The following is a 21,558-nucleotide window of genomic DNA, read 5'->3' as shown; positions in this document are numbered from 1 at the left end:
ATCTGCAGGGTTACAGGTGAAAAATTAAAATGTACAAAGTTATGTTCTGCATCTCTCAAGACTGATGCTTCAAAAAAATATTTCACAAAATACCAAAAGTTCATCTTTGTAAGAACAGCAAAGATAGTAACATATACAATCTTTTGCTTGGCAGATTATCTTTTTTCTCTCCCTGCATAAAGTACCTAGCTTGTAAACAGTCTTTAAAAGTGTTATCAGCTTTAAGGAATGTGTAATCACAGTTCATATGGATTAGTCCCGCAATGAATTATAATGCTACACAGTAGTTTCGTGTTTCCACAACCCAGTTCTAATATTACCAGTACTGTCTGCAGTGAGCAAGGGTCCATCCTGTCCACTGCTTTTAAGTGGTCCGTTCTGAATGGCTAAATTTAAGCCGTAAGATTTTTGTTGGTTTTCAAGTTCAACTGCTATTGGTTTCCTTAGAATATCTTTTTTGTTGTTTGAAGCTATTGTTTTTTCAGTATTTCTGCTGCTTTTTGGAAGTGTACTGCAAGCATCGCTGCTATCTTGTTGGGACTGGTTATACTGACGTTCTCTATATGCCAAATAGGCTCTTCGGCTCCTTGAATGCCCTTCGCTGTTGCTTTGCCGACTTTTAGGTAAGCCGTTCTGCACGCTTCCTTCCACGCTTGTGGGAACATCATATGCATATTCCCTCAATACTGCAAGCCTGCTAGCACGATGTCCCTTGCTTCTGTTCTTATGATGCCGACTTGTGTGTCCGTTTGTCCGAAATTGTACCTCTAAGGGAGCTACATGCATTTTGATATCGTTATCCACCGAATGTTCAGTGAGACTGTTATCAAGCTGAGGACCTGTGTTCAATGGCAGTGAAGTAGGGTGGCACTGAGCTGCTGCAGCTTGTAAGTTTGTTAGTTTACAGCCTTGAGAAGAATTTTTTAGGCTTGATGCACTTTTATTTGTGCATGAAGATTCTGCACTACTGTTGGTGCACTTGGGGGCCTCTCCATTGGTTCCACTGGAACTGGAGGGCTGCACGTTTACTTGCACCGAATACGTGCTCCTTCCAGGGCAGCAAGTCATTATCCACGCATGCCTGACATCTTCCCTGTTAATGCAATGGTGCACCATAAGAAAGGCACTGAAGCTTAAACATGTTGCCCCAAAAAAACAGCTGAAGATTAGGTCCATGGGGTAATACAGGGAAACCGACAGAGCTCCAAAGATCCACAGAGCAACATACAAAAGCAAAGTAAGGCCCACTCCCAGCAGCTGGGCTTGAAAACTGTGCTCGTTCTCCAAAGCAGATGTGGAAACCAGAGACACAGACAATGAATCTTGATGAGCCAGTTCCCCATGTTCATTGGTTGCCAGACGCTGCTGTTCCTCAACAGGTTCTTTCAGCTCATATTTACGTTCAGGGTGACGTTTTAGTTGTATGAATATGCTGAGAAAATACATACAGTTTATGAAAATTATAAAGCTAGCTGGTCCATAAAATGCTCCCAAGCTGGGCTCCCAAGTCATCCAGCAACTGGAAAAGAAACAAACCAAAGAATCAAAATGGACATCTCCTCACAAGTTAGTTATGCTTTATCAGTTCATAATTGTACTTTGGCTGTGTTACGTTTTCTGGAAGAAACAGAACTAATTGCAACAAGTACTTAGAAAATGAAATCCATGAAATCTTAAGACAGCACTCTCAGTTATATGGTACTTACTAAGGAGCGTTAGGTCTGCTGCCATAATTTCGGATGTTTGCTGCTGCTGTTATTCCACAAACAATGATAGGGATCCCTCCACCAATGAGGTAGAACCTAGAAAGTAAAGCCATTATATCAGTGGCTGCTTAATGGCAATGGACTGAATTCAGTTACCGTGACAGAAATGCAAGCTTTCCAGGATTCTGAAAATATGCAAGTTCTTTAAGAAAATAAATAGGGTAAATCAGGTTTGGGCTTTTGCAATATCATTTATTTCTAATTCTTCCTTGCTACAATTTTTTTCCTCCTGTTGTGAACCACTTCTCTCAACTCCTCACTTCCCTTGCAGGCACTGAATTAAAGTATATACAGAGGGAAGAAGCAAAAGCTGGCAGTCAAAAGTTGTAAACTGATGGAAGAGAATACAGAAGCTTGGAAAGAAAGCAGTAAGTGGTTTGTCTCTTGTTCCAGAGGTGAACTTGTCTAATATTATGGACACTGAGTGCAGATGATCAGTCATAAGAACTCCTGTTACTTGTGGGTGGTGTGTGTGTGTGTGTAGGAGCCTGGGGGGGTGGCGTTGGTTTTATTTCTTTATTTTTAATGGATTCTCTAATCTCATAGTACGCACCTCCTGCTTCCCTGTGCTGGTGTTAATAAATCTTAAGCCTTCACAAGGACAAGGGCATGTGCTTTTTGAGAATTTAACTTTTCATTCCAATTTCCATAAATTCACATTGAATTAATTAGTGGAAGGTCAATAACTACTGATAATCATTCTAATAGCACTCTGCTAATCCAGTCCAAGTTCAGATTAGCACATGTAGTGACAACTACTACTGTGACATGTGGATGGGTAGTTTGCTTTTTCAACAGGATACACCTATACTGATGGTCCTGGACCTTTCCACTCCATTTTAGATTATTCACCAGAAGTTACTGCTGTCTCACTTAAGACACAAAATAACATTCTAAAATAAATTAAATCTCTTGGAAGTCTAGATACACTAAGGATATTTCTTAGATGCTGAATCCTATAGTACTGGTTTATTCCATATCTTGATGTAGGAATCAGAGGCTGGCCAGATGAAAAAGATTGTTGTGGCAGATTTTACTCTACTTATCTTTCACTACAAGTTAACAAATCACCGCCTCAAAGAGGCACTACTACTCAAACATGATCAGACAGGTGAAGCTGGTTCTACACAAGACAAATTGTTATTGGTGAAAGAGTGAAGCAATATGGATTGTTTGCATCCACAGTTCAGCTTGCTGCACCGAATTAACATCTTCACAACTGGCCTTGAACCATTCCGAGACCTCAAGTACCACCACCACCACCATCACCAACAACAAAGTGAACGGTTGTGTGTTGCAGTGTCTAAGTCTTCAGCAGTTCCTAAGAGTCCAAATTACAAACCAAAGCTTCCATGCAACAAGGAGATGTATGAACAAAATAGTAATTAAAAAAAACACACACAAAGCATGCTAGAGGATGCAAGCAGTAATACTCAGATTTGGAGGCTGAATGCTGTACAAGCTAAAACTTTTCCTTAAGTTAGATCAAAAAGAGAAAAACAAATCTAATTACATGGGTACAAAAGACGTGTTAGGACGGTAACAAAAACCCATGTAAATAGTGAAATGTTGTCTTTCTAAGTAGAACAGTCACCCAGTATTTGTATTACAGTAATACAAATATTTGTATTTTTTAAAAAATTAACAAAATACAAATATTTTTGTTTTATGCTCTACTTGAGGTATCCCATTAAGATCTTCAGCAAGGTTCTTTGTAAAGCAGTTCTTTTATGTAAAAAAAATTGAAACTACTTCCTTTTGTCTTTGTTGTAGTCTGCTGAACAAAACACAGCTTCTGCACAACAAAGTCCATTTCCTTCTTGTGATTGGCAGCTGAGGACCTCAGTTATTTTTATACTCTCATGCCTGGCATGGCAATAAAATATACTTGGCATAAAGTTCTTCAAAGTTAAGAAATTCCAGCCAGTGCCAAGTGTTGCACGCTCTTCTCAAAACAGCTGCTATGAGCCACAAAAAATCTCCCCTCTAATGCCTACAGCAGCTTTCTGAAGAACCCCAGATCCATTTCAAAGACTTTTTCCACCTTGTTTATGACCTGTGACAAAGTCCCCATTTAATACACAATGAAGATCATCATCACCAACAAAACTGCCTTGCATGCAATGAATTTTCCCAAATAAAGAATAAATCTATTCTATGATAAATCTAAGAATACATCTAATCTATGCTAGAGGGGAAGGAAGTTTAACAGGTATGAACTCCACCCTCAGAAAATACCTATGGGAACTGAAGATCAGTGTAAACACCATGTCCACCTATCACCTGTAAGGCCAACTCCTTTAAATCCAAAAAAACATAAGGTAGAATAATTTACATATAGAAATTAAGGAGAAAAATGTGTACCTACATACATTTATCATTGTTTTTCTTTCTGTTCCAAAAGACCCTTTGTAATTCTGAAAAGGCACATGCAGGAGGAATATAAAAAGTGTGGAGGCCAACAAAGAATCAGTTGGTTTGTCTCTCTAACTTTCAGTAACAAGGGGCATGATAACAGTAGGTGACCAGTTCCAAACAAGCAAGAAACTCTTACACAAAACTCTTTGTGCTATGCCACTATAGGTAGTTTTGTTTTGAACATAAGCTTAAAAGACAACTGATAAACAAAAAAAGAACCTTCTATGGCAAAAACAGTACACATCTAAGGAAATCCCTGATCTGCAACAAGTTGGCCATTGAGTAAATCTGAAAAACATGAAGCAAGTTTGCTCTGTTCTGATACTTGTCTCCAAAGTTACTGCCACTGTCAGAGATGAAGCATCCAGACATGAAATGGTATGTACATGTGTACGCCTATGCAGAACTGCACCTGAGGCCGGTAATTTTACTGTAGCATTTTCCAAAGCAAGAGCTCTATGAGGAAAAAAAAATAATCACAACAGATGCTAAAAAGGCTCCCCAGTACCCTGCTGGAAGGCACACAGTTAATGATGGGCATGATATCATACAGTGAACACAACAGATTTACTTTTTTAAACTTTTTCTTAGAAAAATAATAAAAGGACAGCAAAGATAACACTTAAGTGATATCCATATTAACCATCTACCTTCTAATTTATCAAATATTTCTATATGCTTGTACATAGTTGATGATATTCAGAAAAGCATTTCTGATTTTCTGCAGTCTCTCTATTTTAAAATCAAGCTTTCCAAGTATTTGCCTGTAACTAATCGAATTTAATCAACTTCTGCCACCTTGTGGAGAATTTCAGCTTAGCAGTTTTTAATTAATATCTAGAGGCTCAGTAAGCTCGATGAACAAAGTATGTTAACGTTTTCTATTAAAACGTATTTCACATGAGAACTTCACAGATAATCAGTTTGTCTCATTTCAGTGATTTCAGAAATAAACATTCTAAGAGGAATGCTTCACAAAGAACTCTATTTCCATTTGATAATGAGTGATACTTATTTTTCAAATTACTTGTAACCAATCCTTGGAAAACATATTAAACTTTATTTATTTAAATTGCAATGTTTGTTAATTGTGTGATAACAGAGTTCTCCATATTCTTCCTCTATGATAACTTAATAGGAAGAGTTGCTCTCTGAAGTCCTAATCAAAGCTCCAGTGGTGACACTGAAACACCACCCATTTCTTAGCTTACAAATCACAAAAAACAGCATTGTAACAGTAATATGCCAAGACCAATCGTCCTTCACCTCACTCTCCTTAACATAATGCTGAGAAATGACTTTATGGATTTGGAAAGAAAGTATTTTATGAAACGCACTTGCAAAAACACAGTAGTGACCTGTGCCCTTGTGGCCAGGAAGGCCAATGGCATCCTGGGGTGTATCACAAGGGAGGTGGTTAGTAGATCGAGAGAGGTTCTCCTCCCCCTCTACTCCGCCCTGGTGAGACCACACCTGGAATATTGTGTCCAGTTCTGGGCCCCTCAGTTCCAGAAGGACAGGGAACTGCTGGAGAGGGTCCAGCGTAGGGCAACAAAGATGATTAAGGGAGTGGAGCATCTCCCTTATGAAGAAAGGCTGAGGGAGCTGGGTCTCTTTAGTTTGGAGAAGAGGAGACTGAGGGGTGACCTTATTAACATTTACAAATATATAAAGGGTGAGTGCCATGACGATGGAGCCAGGCTCTTCTTGGTGGCAAACAATGATAGGACAAGGGGTAATGGGATCAAACTGGAACACAAGAGGTTCCACTTAAATTTGAGAAGAAACTTCTTCTCAGTGAGGGTGACGGAACACTGGAACAGGCTGCCCAGGGGGGTTGTGGAGTCTCCTTCGCTAGAGACATTCAAAACCCGCCTGGACATGTTCCTGTGCGACCTCACCTAGGCGTTCCTGCTCCCGCAGGGGGATTGGACTAGATGATCTTTTGAGGTCCCTTCCAATTCCAAACATACTGTGATACTGTGATACATTTTTTGGTCAGAACATAAGCACAGTAACCTGGAAAATAATGAGCTGCAGAAACACACAATAAGCTCACCTCAGCATTGGTCTGGGTGGAGGAGGTGGCTCATCAGGATCTTGACATCTTTTTACTTTTTTGGTTACTTGCTTGTAAATATTACGAGATGTGACTCCCAGCCACAGTACGGTCGCAAGAGTGGAATAATGGAGAATTATCCCAACCTTAAAAAAAAAAATAATAAAAAAAATGAAGCCCTAAACATTTCCTTTCTACAAGTTAAATAATTTAACACACAACTTGCATGGAGCCTGAATTTTCAAAAGCTGAGTTCAAGAGAAGAAAAAAAACCCTTATTTTATTATGACTGTTCATTGTGGATTTCAAAAAAGCAAAATGTTATGCAAATCCATCTTCCTACCAGCTGAATCGGGAAATGCTACAGATCTGCAGTTGCTTCTATTGGAAGGAAAACTTACTGTGGGAACAACTCTGCTGGCCAACGTTTTTAAGATTACATATCAATCATACACTTTGTGAAACACTTTCAAATATCTTGTGTTACAGATATTATTCAAACTGAAAAAAGGGAACAGCAAACTAATGATATTATGGTAACTATGTAGCTAGTGGCAAAATATAGACTGCTAACACTCAGTGAGTTTAATATCATAACTTTGTCATACTTTGGCTATTTAACCAGCCCAAACATTAATGCAAAGTCAGCCTCACAGACTGACTGGGCACCACTGTTAAGAAAACGGTTGTCTGACAGATCCATTTGTATCTGCATTATTTTTTATTATTGTTTTCTTGGGAGTTCCTAGAACTTCTAAGTCCATGGGGTTTTGTTGAGGAAAGGCACAACCTGCTTGTCCTGTATTTCTTTACTTAAAAGCCAACACTCGGATGAAGTGACTGCAAGAAGTAGGTTTCAGCACACACATAGAAGAGGTGACGCTTCAGGTTCTGTTAAATTGGCTGGAGGTGGTTTCCTTGCAAGTTTCAGTCACCAGTGAAAGCACAACTCTTAACCTCTCCATAGTATAGAAATTCTCTTGGAGGATTACTGTCTCCAAGAACACAAGAAAAAAGATTACAGTTTGTCAAACTGTTCCCTCATCTCCATATATATGTGTGTGTGCACACACACAAGCATTCTCCTCATATTTGTAAGAGAAGGGTCAGAGACATTTTATTGCAACACTTCGAACTGTCAACCTAATAAGTACCGTAAATTCAAAAAGAAGCATTATGGAATATTATGCTAAGGGATTAGAAACTTATGAATCACTGGATAGAAAAAAATAGAACAAAAATTTCACTGATATAATTCCAAAGTGGTGACTGTTATTATACTGAAACACTGCAACTGAATTAGAGATGGCCAAATCTTAAAAAACCAAACCAATATACAAGAGCAGTCTCAATAAAGCCAGTGATGTTTGTTTACAGAAAGCATTGGTCTCTGACTTGAAACTCTCTCCTTTCCTTTAGGTTGTACTGAGCAAACAGAAATCACTCTTTTAATACCTGTGGAAATCAGTTTTCTCATGGTCTGTAAAGGCCACATATAGGCCTATAAAACAATTTCATAACAAGTAAGTCTCAAAAATAAAACAAACAGGTATCACATTTCTTTGTGATGGCATTTTGGACAAAAAAATATTTCTGTTGCACTTCTGAAATATTTTTCCAGTTTTCAAGTAACAAAATAGTTTTACCTTCATGGCTGGACGAAAACACAAGAGAAATCTTAAAAGTAAAAAAAATAGATCATTTTCTAATCCAAATTTTACATTCTGATGAAAATGCCAGTACAGTACAACAGGTCTGCAAAAGGCAAAGTGGGTGGATACATATATAGGAGTATGAGACTGGTAACTAATTTTTTCAAGTGTTTGCATGTTTACTTACTGCTTGGCAAATGCTGGCGTTCCTGGTCTGGGTTATGCCTCCAATAAACATCACACATGTCAGGAAAATATGAAAGCTCAGGTTAACTAGCATATGCCAGCTTTTTACACTGATCCTGATCACACTGTTAAAAGAAACAAATTAGACAACATAAAACACAGCTGCATTATTGTCTTTCAGAAACTAGCACGATACACTTGTGATAAATAAGATATAATTACTGTTAATGATTGTTTGACTATCATGTACTTTGTAATCGAATATAATCTCTGGTCTTCATCAGAAGAAATTAAAACACCCTCTTATTAACTCGCTTTATACAACTATTTGGGGCCTGATTCAAAAATTTTAGGCGTCAAGCTTTCACATCAACAGAAGCGTAAAAGGCTGAAGAGTTTGTTAAATGCTACCATCGTGCTCGAGTGGACTCTTATCATGAAGCAAATGTGAAAAATTAAAGAGATATATGGTTACAAGAGCTACATGGTCATACTCAAAACCACATGAAATAACTACTTTCTTAACTATTAGTTTGCATCAACAAATTTTATAGGTGAAAATGCCCTCACAAATGCAGATCACTGTATTTTTAGAAAGAAGAATTAGTCTAAGCACTATGAAACTAATTTTTTAAGTCTAGTAACTTTGATTCATACCTGTGATGGTAAATGTAACTGACTATGATCATCAACAGGCACATTAGCAAAACCATGGCAGTGGCATAAATTACTGGATGCAAAAGATCAGCTGGTTGCGTATATAATTCAGCTCCTGTCAAGTCCTGACAAAAACAAAATTAACATTAGTCCACCTTATCTCTTCATTTTGTAAACGTGCGGAATGGAAAAGGAAACACAAATTAAGTAATAACAGGAACCTTCTAGATGAAATGTCTTCCCCCCCACCCTACTCTAAAGCTGACCCTCCAACTTTTTATCATTTGATGTTTCTGGCTTTCTTCCACTATTACCTGCTATTCTGACTAACCTTTATAAATGTAGTCACCCACCTTACAGAACACTTAAACTTCATACGTACTTGAATACAGAGAGAAATTAGTAGCTTATAAACACAAACCATTTTCTTCTTCCTAAAATATTTATATGTATATCATGTAGCACAACTGTGTGTTTCAGTTATGATTATTATCTTCTGCAATAACCCAAAGAACATTACAGGAAGTGTCCTCAGCAAGTCTGCAGATGATGCTACAGACTAGGTGGACTGATCAATAGATTGGAGGATATTCAGAGGGATGTTCGTGAGCCATAAAAATGGGCTGATAAAATATCATTAAATTTACCAAAGGTAAACGCTAAAAGATCTGCATCTAGGATGTAATAACCTCATGTGTGCAAAAATACAGGCTGGGCACTTGCCTTTTTAGAAAGCAACCAAAGAACCACTTGAGGGTACTGGTAGACAAAAGCTGACCCCAAGTCAGCAGTGCGGCCTGCAGCCCAAGGCCAGACTTTGCTGTACTAACAGAAACACAGCAAGTGGGTGAAGTGGTTATTCCCTTCTGTTCAGCACTGTGACACCACCTCCTCAGAACTGTCTTCAGTCTGAGGCTCCCCAGTACAAGAAAGGCACTGACATACTGGATGGTGCAAGTCTAACAGGTCACTAGGACGATTAGCAGGCTGAAGCACGCAATGTCTGAAGCTGAATGGTCTGAGTCTGTTCATCTTTAGGAAGAAAAGGAAGATAGGAGAAATCTCATTATTATCTTGAACTACCTACGGGGATGGTATAAAGAAGACTGAGTCAAACAATTCTTGGAGCTGAACCATGAAATAATGAGAAGCAATGGACATTATCAGCAACATGGAACGTTATGATCAGATATAGGAAAAAAACTAGAATGGCAGTGGGCACATACTGGCCAGAGAGACTCTGCCCTTGGAAATACCCAAAGCTTGACTCAGTAGGATCTGGAGCAATATGATCTGACTTTGAAGCTGATCGAATTTCAAGCAGATAATTTGACCAGATGCTCTCCCTACCAGACTCTTATTCTATGATTACTGTTTGACTGGAATATACAGTTGACAACTCAAAAAGAATTCAACAGCTCTTTGGCATTGTTCAGGTCTTCTGAACCCACCCATCAAAATATTACTTAAGGAGTAAGCATGAAATGGGACCTTGGACTGTTAAAGCACGGCAGTATTTCAAATGACATTTAAGGAGTGACATTTTTATTCATTAACAAGAATAGCAAGAAGAAATAATTCTGTTTGGATGCAGTTACAACTACTAGAGTTCCATTTCCATTATGGTAATGAACACTGGGGGCATGGGGGGAAGAAGCCACAAAAATCCACAAACCCCAAACCAACATAACGTCAGTCCCTTTCAGCACAAAATAAAATAAATCTGTTTAACTAAGACCACTGGAAAAAACTCTTTTAATGTTTCAGAAGGGAGAGCATACAGAAATGTCTCTCACCTCTGAGTCACTCCTATATCTCTAGAGTTGGCAAAGTTCAAAAGCATGCTGGGGAAAAGAACAAATTTGGCATTCACAAAGAACAGTAGAACATTAGGAGGAAGCTTCAGTTTGTTTTGAGAAAAACCACAGTGATATACAATCTGGTTTTAAGGTTAAGCTGGGTAATCTGATTTCATGAACAGAAGAAGAGTTCTTGAATTGAGGCTTACAATTAAATTAGAGTCAGCAGTCTCTTCACCACTCCTTCAATTGTTCTTTCATCAGAATATAAATTTGGTATTTTTAACTAACTCACCTACCTCATTTCAAACTAATTTAATCAGATTGTCAGTTTGATTTTTATGTATTTGGTTTTCTTTGGCACTTGGAAAAAACACTTGGAGAAAGATCATAAAATCTTATGCCCCAGGCAGGCCGTGTTATCCGATTTCAACACTACCCATGGCCTGGTTGATCTCCAGCTGCAGATCCCTAGGAACTCGGTGCTGCTACAAGCATGAGCAAATGCACTGGCACCCACAGCTGGTGAGTATCAGAGAAGAGGAACTGTAGGATAATTCTGGTTGCTGCTTCCAGATTGACAGGTAACAAGATGTCTGCATCTATTTGTGTGAATGTTGAGACCAAGGGCTACGAAAATGGCAAGATTTACAATAAACTTCTAAGACATCTGAGAAAAGTCAGTATGCCTAGCCTAGTCAGCAAAGGCCTTGCCCCAATGCTCACTAAGTCAATGGAATTCTTAGCAATTGCACTGACATTTTAATCAGATCTACTAAAAGCAGTACAGGGAGCAAATGATGTTATTTCTGAGCTAAACTGATCTTAAATAATAATTTAGTAAAAAAGAATTACAGTAAAGTAACCATAGAGATAACATTAAGAAGAACATTAGGACATTTATGGCCAACTACCAGAACTCTGTTTCTTCTCAACTACCATTGTTAGTTTTTTTTAATCTCTGCTGCAGGCCTATACTAATGAGATTTCAGCTGAGCTTCCTGGCTATGTCTTGTATTATTAAACAGTGGTTAAAATAATTTCCAAATAAATACAAAATTTTATAACTGCATCTTCTGAAATTACTAAGATTAGAAAACTAGGCAGTGAGTTATGGGTTTCCTTGTCAGAGAGGACTTTACATTATGTTCTTAAATATATGAAGACGAGTCAGTGTATTACAACCTCCTTTCTTCTACACACATACATACCAAGGCACAGTAGACGGAAAAAGAGTGAAATAACACTGGTTAAGTCATACACCATCCAGTAAGGATGATGGAATATTGCATTCCATTCTCTCCTGCCACTACTGTTCATGTATTTGATGTTAATGACAACTGCTGAATTAAAAGTCAAACTTCTAAAACTGAACCCAAAAGAATTTCCTATGAGCCTGGGACCAGAATCCAGACCTTCACAACACTGTGAGAGTTCACAAATGAAACTGGCTATTATGGCTTTTCTTAGTTAATATATGGATAGGCATTATGAAAACCTTTTTCAACAGCCCCTTAAACATTCAGAGCTTTTGCAGTGTATTAACTACATGCAAGGACTACCTACCACAGGTGTGTCAAAATCATTCTCACCAGGGGCCAACATCAGACTCAAGGTTGCCTTCAGAGGGCCAAATGTAATTTCAGGACTACTCCTACATTTATACAGTCCTAAAGTTACATACGGCCCTTTGAAGGCAACCATGAGGCTGATGTGACCCCTGGTGAAAACAAGTTTGACATCCCTGATCTAACAAATGAATGTTACTCTGTCCTCCTCCACCTCGCCCCTCCGCTCCAGTCTCTACAGCCCAGCGTTTTGGGAAATAGGTAAACGTTTAACGAACACCAGTTTCGAGCAAGCATAGAATGAGAGCCGCTGGCAGAAGAGAAAGCTGCCTCTCCCTCTAACCTTTTTGATTTCTGATTGTCAGCAGTTCTCTATATAACTCAAAATAAGATACCAATATCATCTTACCATGTATTAATTTAGAAATAGTCATTTACAGCAGCAGATTGAATATGCTCTTCATTTTTCTTCCTCCAGATGGCAGAAATGTGACCAATTTAAAGCATAATCTCTCTTTTACATACTACACATACAAATGAAGTTTAATTCCATTTTAAAGAATGCGGTTATGTTTTAGGAAAGGATTATGTATTTGAAAAATATGAAATGGAACTATAGGATTTTAACTGTCTGAAGTAACTTAAAACAGCACCTTCTGAGGCAAAGTGAAAAGTTGCTTTCTTTGAGCTCTTTTAAAAAGCTTGGCATGTAAATCTTAATTTTATTTATGTTTAGCTTTTTGGTATTCTACTAAATTCTTTTAAGAGGAAGATTTTTGAAAAATAGCAAATTTTCATGCACTGGTCATCATAAACTAATCTTCTTTCTTCCACATACAATTACATTAAAATATCTATTTAATTCCACACAGAGCACATTACCTACAACAAAACCCATGCCAAATTTACACTTAAGTTAACAAGATTTCCTAAACCTGTTACTATTTCACTCAGCTTCCTACTACCCTCCTGTTTGTGTGTATCACATTTTATCATTTAACATCTGTGGTGATGAGTGACGAGCAAGTACCAGTCACCATCTGTAGAAAGGGAAGCTTCACAGGCCAAATTCTGAAATGAAGAACTGTGGGAACAGACAAATAAGAAAATCTACTTCATAACTGAAGTGCACTAAAAGAACGTGTCTCACTCCCTTCTTTAGTGATCACTATATTTTAGAACTGGTTAAACATTTTATTGCTATCAATACACTAAGACTAGAGTTCAGATACTATTTTTTAAGCAATATTTTAAAAACATATTGGATGGTAATTAAGCACTTTGATTTTATTTTTTTTCAATTGATATCGTCTGGTAACAGACCTACATACTAGTGAATGAATATCTAATTTGCAGTGAAATAGCAAATCTCTGGTTACAGATCATAGAAAAAATACCTGGAAAACAGTCCTGCCAAGAGACAAAGCTAACAAATTTTATCTAACACAGAAAAGATTATTTTTTTGACTGTTACCTTTCTCTATTTTAAACTGTCATTGTTAGACTAGAGTTCATAAAAGCCCATTTGATTAACTAGCTCATTAAAATGGCTTCCAATAATATAGTAGTTTTTACATGAAAATTCTTTTGTGCCTAGTATAATCAGTAATTAATTCCACTTTGACATATTTCCACTTAAACTTCATCTTACATCAACATTTATATCTTACGTCTAGCTTTACATGAAATGGAATGTGGGAATGCTCGTTTTCTTCAATGCAAGAAAAAAAAAAACAAACAGAATTGTATTTTACATATTTTTAAGTTCCAGAAAGTGACATGTAATTCTAAGTCTCATACCATTAAAACAGCATAGTTGCTGAGGGAGTAGCATTGAATGGTAGTAATATTTTCATCAGACAGAAGAATGCGACAACCATCAGATTTCCATCCCCCTTGTCCATTCAGTAGATCAAAGTCCCACTGAGCTGCAACAGCATCTGCTCCATGCGCAATGCGCCGCAGTGTCACATTTATAGGAACGTGGTGACTGGCTAGGTTTAAACCATCTGTTACAAAAGAAATGCATTTGCACATAAATTTCTCAACATGTAACACATTAGATGCTAAAAAGCTTTTATTAGATATACAGTAGTAGCAAAAAAGAGTCAAAAATTTTTCTGATTTTTAAAGATCGTTAAAAAGTAGAAATAAAAAACAAACCTATCTTGGTAAGAATAACTGGTGTTACAACTGTACGACGTTTCCCATCATCAGCCAGATTTGTCGAATTCCCAGTTGCTGGAAAAAGCTTTCCATTGCGAAACGCAATAAGCTGAAGCTTGTAGACAGATTCATCTGCTGGTTTGATTTCTCTTTTTTGCTTTTGGGTGAAAAGGGAAGCTGGCAACTGGATAGAAGCCTCTACAATTGTGTTCTACAAATAAACAGATTTTTAGCGTTTTAAAGAGAAAACGAAATTCTTTATAAAGATTAAATTAGCAACTCCTCCAACTGAACAGTGTCAGAGATTAATGCATTCAGCAAACTATGTATCGTGACAAACCTATTTGACAGTGTTTCCAAGTAATCCATGATAAAAATAATTCAATTGGCTTACTAAAGTCTTGACACTTTCTTTAAAAGAAAAAAAAAGCAAGCTAAGAACCTGCAGTTACCTTACTTGTTACAGAGAGTAAAGTTGAAGTTGATAAGAGTAAAGTATTTCAAGAGCTTTCCAGATTAAACTACTGGCAACTAGAAGCAGTAACCAAGATAAGCAGACAAAGAGAAACGCTGTAATTGTGCATTAGTACCATTCAAAATGAAACACTGTATACAAACAAGTTTTACTAAGTTGTATATAAATTATGCTAGAGTAGGGAAGCTTGCATGTGATTTCACAGAATTGCATAAATATAATTTCAAATATACACCCTGCAGTGATGTTCAGGCAAATGAAGTGATAAAAGCAAACTGGTATGTTATGGAATGTAACTGAAAAAAATACTTCTATAGAATATGAGGAAAAGTTTCCATTCCATACACACCCACATATATATATGTGTGTGTGTGTGTGCGTGCACATGCACATATACATGTAAATCAACTTAACCTTTCAGGTCTATTTTCTACTTCATGCTTAATTACAGTATCACTAAGCAGAGTATTTCAGATCTTTAAGGAGACTGGTAATACCTGATTTAATACATAATGAAGATGAATATACAGCAAAATGAAGCTGGGTATCATTATGAAGTACAGAGTACTTCAATTTCCACATTTATGAAAAGATATGAAAGCATCTTTCAACTTAAGAAGCTTTAATAAGGAAAACCACACCCACTCATTAAAAATTGTGTCCATTAAAAAAGATATTCTACAATCAAACTTTATTATCCTTTGTCACTTCCTTTTGTCACAGCCATTCTGGATTACGTAAAAATGCTACTTTAAAAGTTAATAATATAAGCTTGCTTTCTAAATGATTCATATCTAAGATATTACGACAGTAGTGAAACAATGAGTATCCGACCTTTAGAGCCAGACTTGACAGCGTATTTGAAACGTTGCACTTAAAGCTTAATTGTTTATCTAGATTTCCATCTGGATCTCTTCTCCCATAATCACTGAGTCCTGTACGGTCTGATGTAGCCACTTTCTGAAATACGGTGCATGTCATCCCAGTGAAACCAGCAGCTTTTATTACATAAGCCTCAAGAGCAATATTTGGAGAGTACTGTGATGACAAAAGTCAAACATTAAATAATTTTACACTTCACAAGAAGAATAATAAATAATCTTAAATGGATTCTCTGCCTTAATAGAAAGAAAAAAAAAAAACCCCACAAAAAACCCCCACCCACAACCAATCAACCAAAACCAAACAAACAAACAAAACAACGCTAATACCACCCAGAAAACTGTTTCTGTTTATCCAGCAGAGACAAATCTGTTCAGAGTATTTCTCTTCTCCCTACAGAAATGGTAGGCATTTCAGATAATGACAACATCTATTAAGAAAAATAAAAGCTATTGAAACTCCAGAGCCAGCAAAATGTCTCGTAAATAAATAAATTTGTACTTACAGTAGAATAAACTTGAGCTCCATTTGCAAGCCGATACATAGCAATTTTCTGTAGACACTGTACAATTCTAGTGCAAGCCTTGGCTTCCCTTTGTGCCATCCACAGAACACGCTCATCAGCTAGCATAATATTACTTGCTATGTCCACCATCACATCACCAAGCTAACAGGGAAAAGAAATGAATAGTTTATATCTTTCAAAGTATTTGTCAAGTAGGATCATTATCAGAAAATATAAAGCAACTTGTCAGCACAAAAAGAAAAAGAAAATTGGCTGTTCCTGTTTCAATCACCACTTGTCACGTTGAGATACTGAAATACTTAGAGACATTTACCTCCATTCAATAAAAATGTTATGCCAACCTAATTTTTGCCTGCTTACATTATATTTAGAAAACAAATACAGATATTTCATTAAAAATGAAGTGTAATACTCCACATTCTACTGTACTAGTTAAAAGGACAATTTATAATCAACTTTAAACCTAAAATAAACTATTATAAAAATCAACAATAGTACAGTTTGCATGTATGAGGGAAGACAATAAGAAAAGAGTAATACAGGCAAAAAATAGCATGCAACCCTCGTGCTTTTCTTTCTCTCACTACGCCTGCCTTTTCTTTGACTGCTTCCTTGCTTGCCTTTAATACTGCACGAACTGTTCTATGTTGCAGGTTATACATGATAGAGATAGCAAATACCCAGAGGTACCAGAGCTGCTTTCAAACCACCAGTTACACTGCTGTAAGTTTATGCTCACACTCCCTGCCCTGTCTTCTGTGTGACAGACAAACTATTAATATAAAGGGATTTCATTTATTTAGGCCACAACTCTGTCAAAATTAACAAGCACCTACATTGACAACACTGACCTACACCAGATTTTTACAACATTTAAGAAAGTGACAAATACTGGCCAAAAGTGGAGGTGTGTGTATTTTCTAGCTGAACTGACTGAAATGCAATTCACAGTGCCTAAATTTAGGGACTAGAATTTTCTGCATAGAGAGAGGGTGGGATTGGAAAGACATCTCCTTTACTATCCATGCTTCCCAATTTTCTTTAAAAATATTACTAATAAGGAGATGACATAGTAGTTTGTTGTTCTTTTTAAAAATTGTTTAAAATAAAGGCAAGAACGGGAATATAAAGATATTGATTGTTTTAGGAACTGTCAGTTTTAAGGACAGAAGCTACAAATCAGCAAACATTCTCAACAGCTAACACAGAGCCTCAAGCAGCATTTGCAGGTTGCAGCCCTTTTCATTAAATCCTCAAAACCAAATCAAAGTTAAATTAATTGAAGATCTTCATTATGACTTATTACTACTTGAAAAATTCTAACATGTTTTACACATCAAAAGATGGTTTTACAATAAATTAACAGTATTAAGACCCTAAAGTCACAATACTTAAGTTGTTTCATACTTTTAAAAATATTACACATTATTCTGTCTCCTGCTTACCAAAGTACACAGAAGTTTTTCCAACTGTGTTCTAACTTAAGACAATCTCCTAAGACCCTCCTGAACATTTGTCTTCAGTTTATTTCTTCTGACATGAAAAATTTATTAAATGCTTTTTATAATTTATAGTTTTTATCTTTCAGAATAGCCAAGGAAACACAAACTAAAGAACTGCCAATAAGATGGTATAAGTGAATACAGTGTCAAGAAAAGGTTTGTAGATTAATATCTTAATAAGAAATAAGTCTTAATTAGAGGTACTTAAAAATATTAAATGAAATTGCACTCATTATCATTGGATATACCAGCAAATCAAAGGTTGACTTAAAATCAAACCAATTAAGACAAAAAATACATTGTTTAAGATCAAAAATACCTATGAATTCGACTTTAATTTTTTCATATCATCTATTACCTTCAGAAATGGCAAAGTAATGCCAGATTGTATCATTCCACAGTCAATAAATCACAGTTGAGAATATCCTTATAATGTAGCAAATCAAGCAGCAATCTAAAACATGGTTCTGTTTTTAACTGTGTACAAAACCAGCCATTTAATGAACTGCTCATATAATTCCAAAATACACACACAAAAAATACAAGGCATGACTGTAAAAAGGAGATTTAGCCTTAAAATTCTCCAAGAATTTCTGCGAAGAATTTAGAACCAGCATTTATGGTTTGCTGAGGGTGGACAGCGAAAATTTGTCTTTTTGTTTGTGCACGTTTATAATTGAGGTGCTGTGGTCTCCAACTTCCCAACATGGACTGTACAGTGAGATCAATATAACCTCTGTTCAGCAGTGAAACAGAGAGTTCCTACCCACTGGTGGGACTACTCAACCACTCACACTTTTCTCCCCAACAATGAGCATTCTCCAAGATTTTATTTCAATGTCTTATATCCTGCAAGATATAGGAATACTGAAAACCTTACAGATACAGCTCAATACTGAATAAAGACAGCCTACCATGGTAGGAGGGGAGAAGATAAGTCTTGTTTTATTCATTATTGAGAGGATCTCTGAGGCTTTCATTATTTGTATTTTTACATAAGAAAAACTTCAATGAAAACCTGTGTGACCCACTCCATATTAAATAAAAACAGACTTACTGTACCTATCTCCCTGCTCCAGTGCTGACCAGAGGTGTTACTCACATTACAGGTCCAGTGAATGCTGGATCATCTCAGCACGAATGCAAAGTCTGTGACCATGGGTCAGCAACTTCAGGGACCTACTAAACAAACAAAAACATGGAATAGAAACTGATAATCCACTAACTCAGTGCCTGCATCTAATGTTGAGAAGGTTTCACCGCTCAGAATACTTAAGGACAGATTACTTTAAAGTGATGGCAAATTATGCAGTTACCTCTTTATATTTTTCAGCAAACCTTCCAAATTTCTCTATCATTTCAGCCACAAAAATAACATCCATCTTATCAGAAAAATTTGCTGCTTCAACAGTGTAAGCCAAGAGCTGTCTTGCTGTTGCCACTGCATTAGTAAGGTTGAGCGGCATCTACACAGAGAACAAACAAAAGCATTTTGAAGTGAAAATTAAGTACAAGATAGAGGCAATGCTTCAGCAATTAATAAATAAGAATTTTCCCAAAGAGGATAGCAATTCCCACAGGGATCACAGTGTTTTAAGTAGCCAGGGACTACCACCTTATCTGTTAGGAAGAACATTTCCTACAAGCCAGAGAACCAGCATTTGTACCAACAGCCAGAAAGTGGGCTCTATCCTGTTGTCCTAGAAGGGGAAGAGTTGTTGCACCAAGAAAAGGAGCAAAAGACAGTACTGTCAAATTCTTACCTTCCTTTATACCAAAGCCTAGGCATGACAACACAAAGCTCCTAAAATATGGCATTTTATAGCAAGGGAAACCAAAAGAAATTAAAACACATCACTGCTGTAGCATTCACTCTTGATTATATAATTATAGAAATCATTTGGAATGGAACACATACACACACACCAAAAAAAACCAAAACCAAAAAACAACAAACAAAAAAAAAAAACACCACAAACATCCCAAGACAGGTCAACTCTATGACAAAGTTCATTGCTTCATTCCTGAAATGCAACATCAACATGCCTGAGCTAGCAGGGAACATCACATAGTACACTGGAAAGCTGTGCAAGTGTTATCAGCTCGTGTTCAGATGCTGTTTATCCGTGATAATCCAAACTAGAGATGTTCTGTCTCTCCATGTTTGGTGTACAGATATCTAGGTCGCCCTACTGGATTTGCAATGTGCCACATAAGCACAATCACATATTTGTTCCTGCTGGTCTTAGCACTTGTACATAGATTTGAATGCAATGAATGGAAGATTATTTTTTTTGAAAACACAAAGCCATGCATTTAAAGTATAAATAAAGTTCAAAGTCATAAGAAGAACTGAACTAAGTAAACTTTCCAATTCAGATATTCTGCATAATTTCTTTAAATGCAAATTTCTTTACAGCTAAAACTATATCTGTACAATATGCAAACGAGAACAGCGTAATATAAATTTTTGTTTGTAAATGCTACAAAGATTTCACTCCATTTTAAACTTAGACCTCTACTTGATTTCAATTGCTTGGCAGAGTTCTAATATTCAAAACAGGTCAACTACTTTTGTGTTCAAAGGCTCTAAAGATGCTTATAATATTACATTTAATGTTACTCTCAAAGAGATAATCAAAGCCTGTGCAGAATTCTGCTAAAAATTCCAGACCTACTACACAGAAAAAGGGGAAGGCTCTACTGAGTAAAATCAAGTCCTAAAACCAGAACATGCCAACTTCTCCATTTGAGAAAATTAATTTGAGATCTCTCTTTCAGCGTAGCATGCCTGTATGCATGTATTTTTAAGCAGATAACAGGAAGTTATCTACCTCACACATGGAAATTCTACTTCTGATTTTCTGAAGATACCAGTGTGACCCTCACCCCTGCTACATCTCTTGGACACGCACAAGTCTCCAGAGCTGGATGGGATCCACCCAAGGGTCCTGAGGGAGCTGGTGGAGATGCTCACTGCACTGGACAACATCAACCTTAAACCAGAGGTTCAAAGTTTATGGAGTACTTTTAAATATAAGGGTGGGTACATCACTGCAGAATAGTGTTTGTGAAAGCATGCATTAACTAGGGACAAGCTTCAAAAGGAGTTAGGAGCTGAAAAGGTTTGTTTCATAGCTACAGTGAAAATCTAGAATACTCTATTTTATCCTGGTGAGTACTACCAGATTACAGACACCTAGTTAATATGCACTGCTTTCACTAGTTAACTCTCAGCCTCATCAAGTCCATTAGAGGTTTACAGCAACAGAGGTAGAGCAGAGCTTTACTATTCTCTATGATCATAATGAAAATAGCTGTTCTCCATTACAGCCTCAGCCTGCCTTGTTTCTCTGTAGCTTGTGGGCAGGACAGGGCATCTAGTTGACAAAAAAAAACCTATGACAAGTACCATTCTCTTATACTTCACACAAGTACACCAAAGAATAACATTTTCCTTGCACTTTCAATTTGAAAGCACTCAAACCAGATATTAAACCAAACTTTTAACATAAACCTACAAGTTCTAGTGTTGGACTCAGAGGCATGCGTTCATCATAATTCGTCTAGAACACCAGTATTATCAGCTTAAAAAAAAAAAAAAAAGGACTTTTGAGTTTTTATTTTCATCAAATAATTTGATATCATAGAAATGCACAAATTACCTGATTGAACATATAAAGAACTCGAGTCACATCATTTGCATACTGGCACCTGGAGTAGTCCTCTTCTGCCCAGTACCCTCCCCTGTCGCACCTGCGCCAGGCTCTTCTCTCATCTTGCGAGTTGCCAGGATATATCCCACTGCCAGCGGAGTAACGCGTACACAGCAGGTAGGCTGTGATGCCTGCCAATGTTCTAGGCCACCTGGGGAGTCGAAAGCAAAAGAAAAAAAAAATTAG

At 37.0% G+C, this 21,558-nt stretch overlaps 1 protein-coding gene across 1 annotated transcript in view; it reads right to left on the bottom strand.

Moving 5' to 3' along the window:
- Positions 1 to 276: 276 nt before the first annotated feature.
- The window catches only part of ADGRA3 (adhesion G protein-coupled receptor A3), a gene marked incomplete at both ends in the record, with an annotated part of 56,713 nt that continues 35,431 nt past the window's right edge, over positions 277 to 21,558 (bottom strand). The window contains 11 exons of the mRNA XM_080343911.1: positions 277 to 1,519; positions 1,707 to 1,802; positions 6,244 to 6,389; positions 8,083 to 8,206; positions 8,739 to 8,863; positions 13,906 to 14,114; positions 14,269 to 14,482; positions 15,581 to 15,784; positions 16,134 to 16,295; positions 18,973 to 19,122; positions 21,322 to 21,523. Coding sequence (XP_080200037.1) covers positions 277 to 1,519; positions 1,707 to 1,802; positions 6,244 to 6,389; positions 8,083 to 8,206; positions 8,739 to 8,863; positions 13,906 to 14,114; positions 14,269 to 14,482; positions 15,581 to 15,784; positions 16,134 to 16,295; positions 18,973 to 19,122; positions 21,322 to 21,523 — 2,875 coding nt within the window. The remainder of the gene's footprint in view (positions 1,520 to 1,706; positions 1,803 to 6,243; positions 6,390 to 8,082; positions 8,207 to 8,738; positions 8,864 to 13,905; positions 14,115 to 14,268; positions 14,483 to 15,580; positions 15,785 to 16,133; positions 16,296 to 18,972; positions 19,123 to 21,321; positions 21,524 to 21,558) is intronic.

Source organism: Nesoenas mayeri (genome assembly GCF_963082525.1).
Source record: "Nesoenas mayeri genome assembly, chromosome: 4".
Lineage (NCBI taxonomy): Eukaryota > Metazoa > Chordata > Aves > Columbiformes > Columbidae > Nesoenas > Nesoenas mayeri.
Note: the sequence above shows the minus strand (reverse complement) of the source record. Positions and strands in the feature narration are given on the sequence as shown.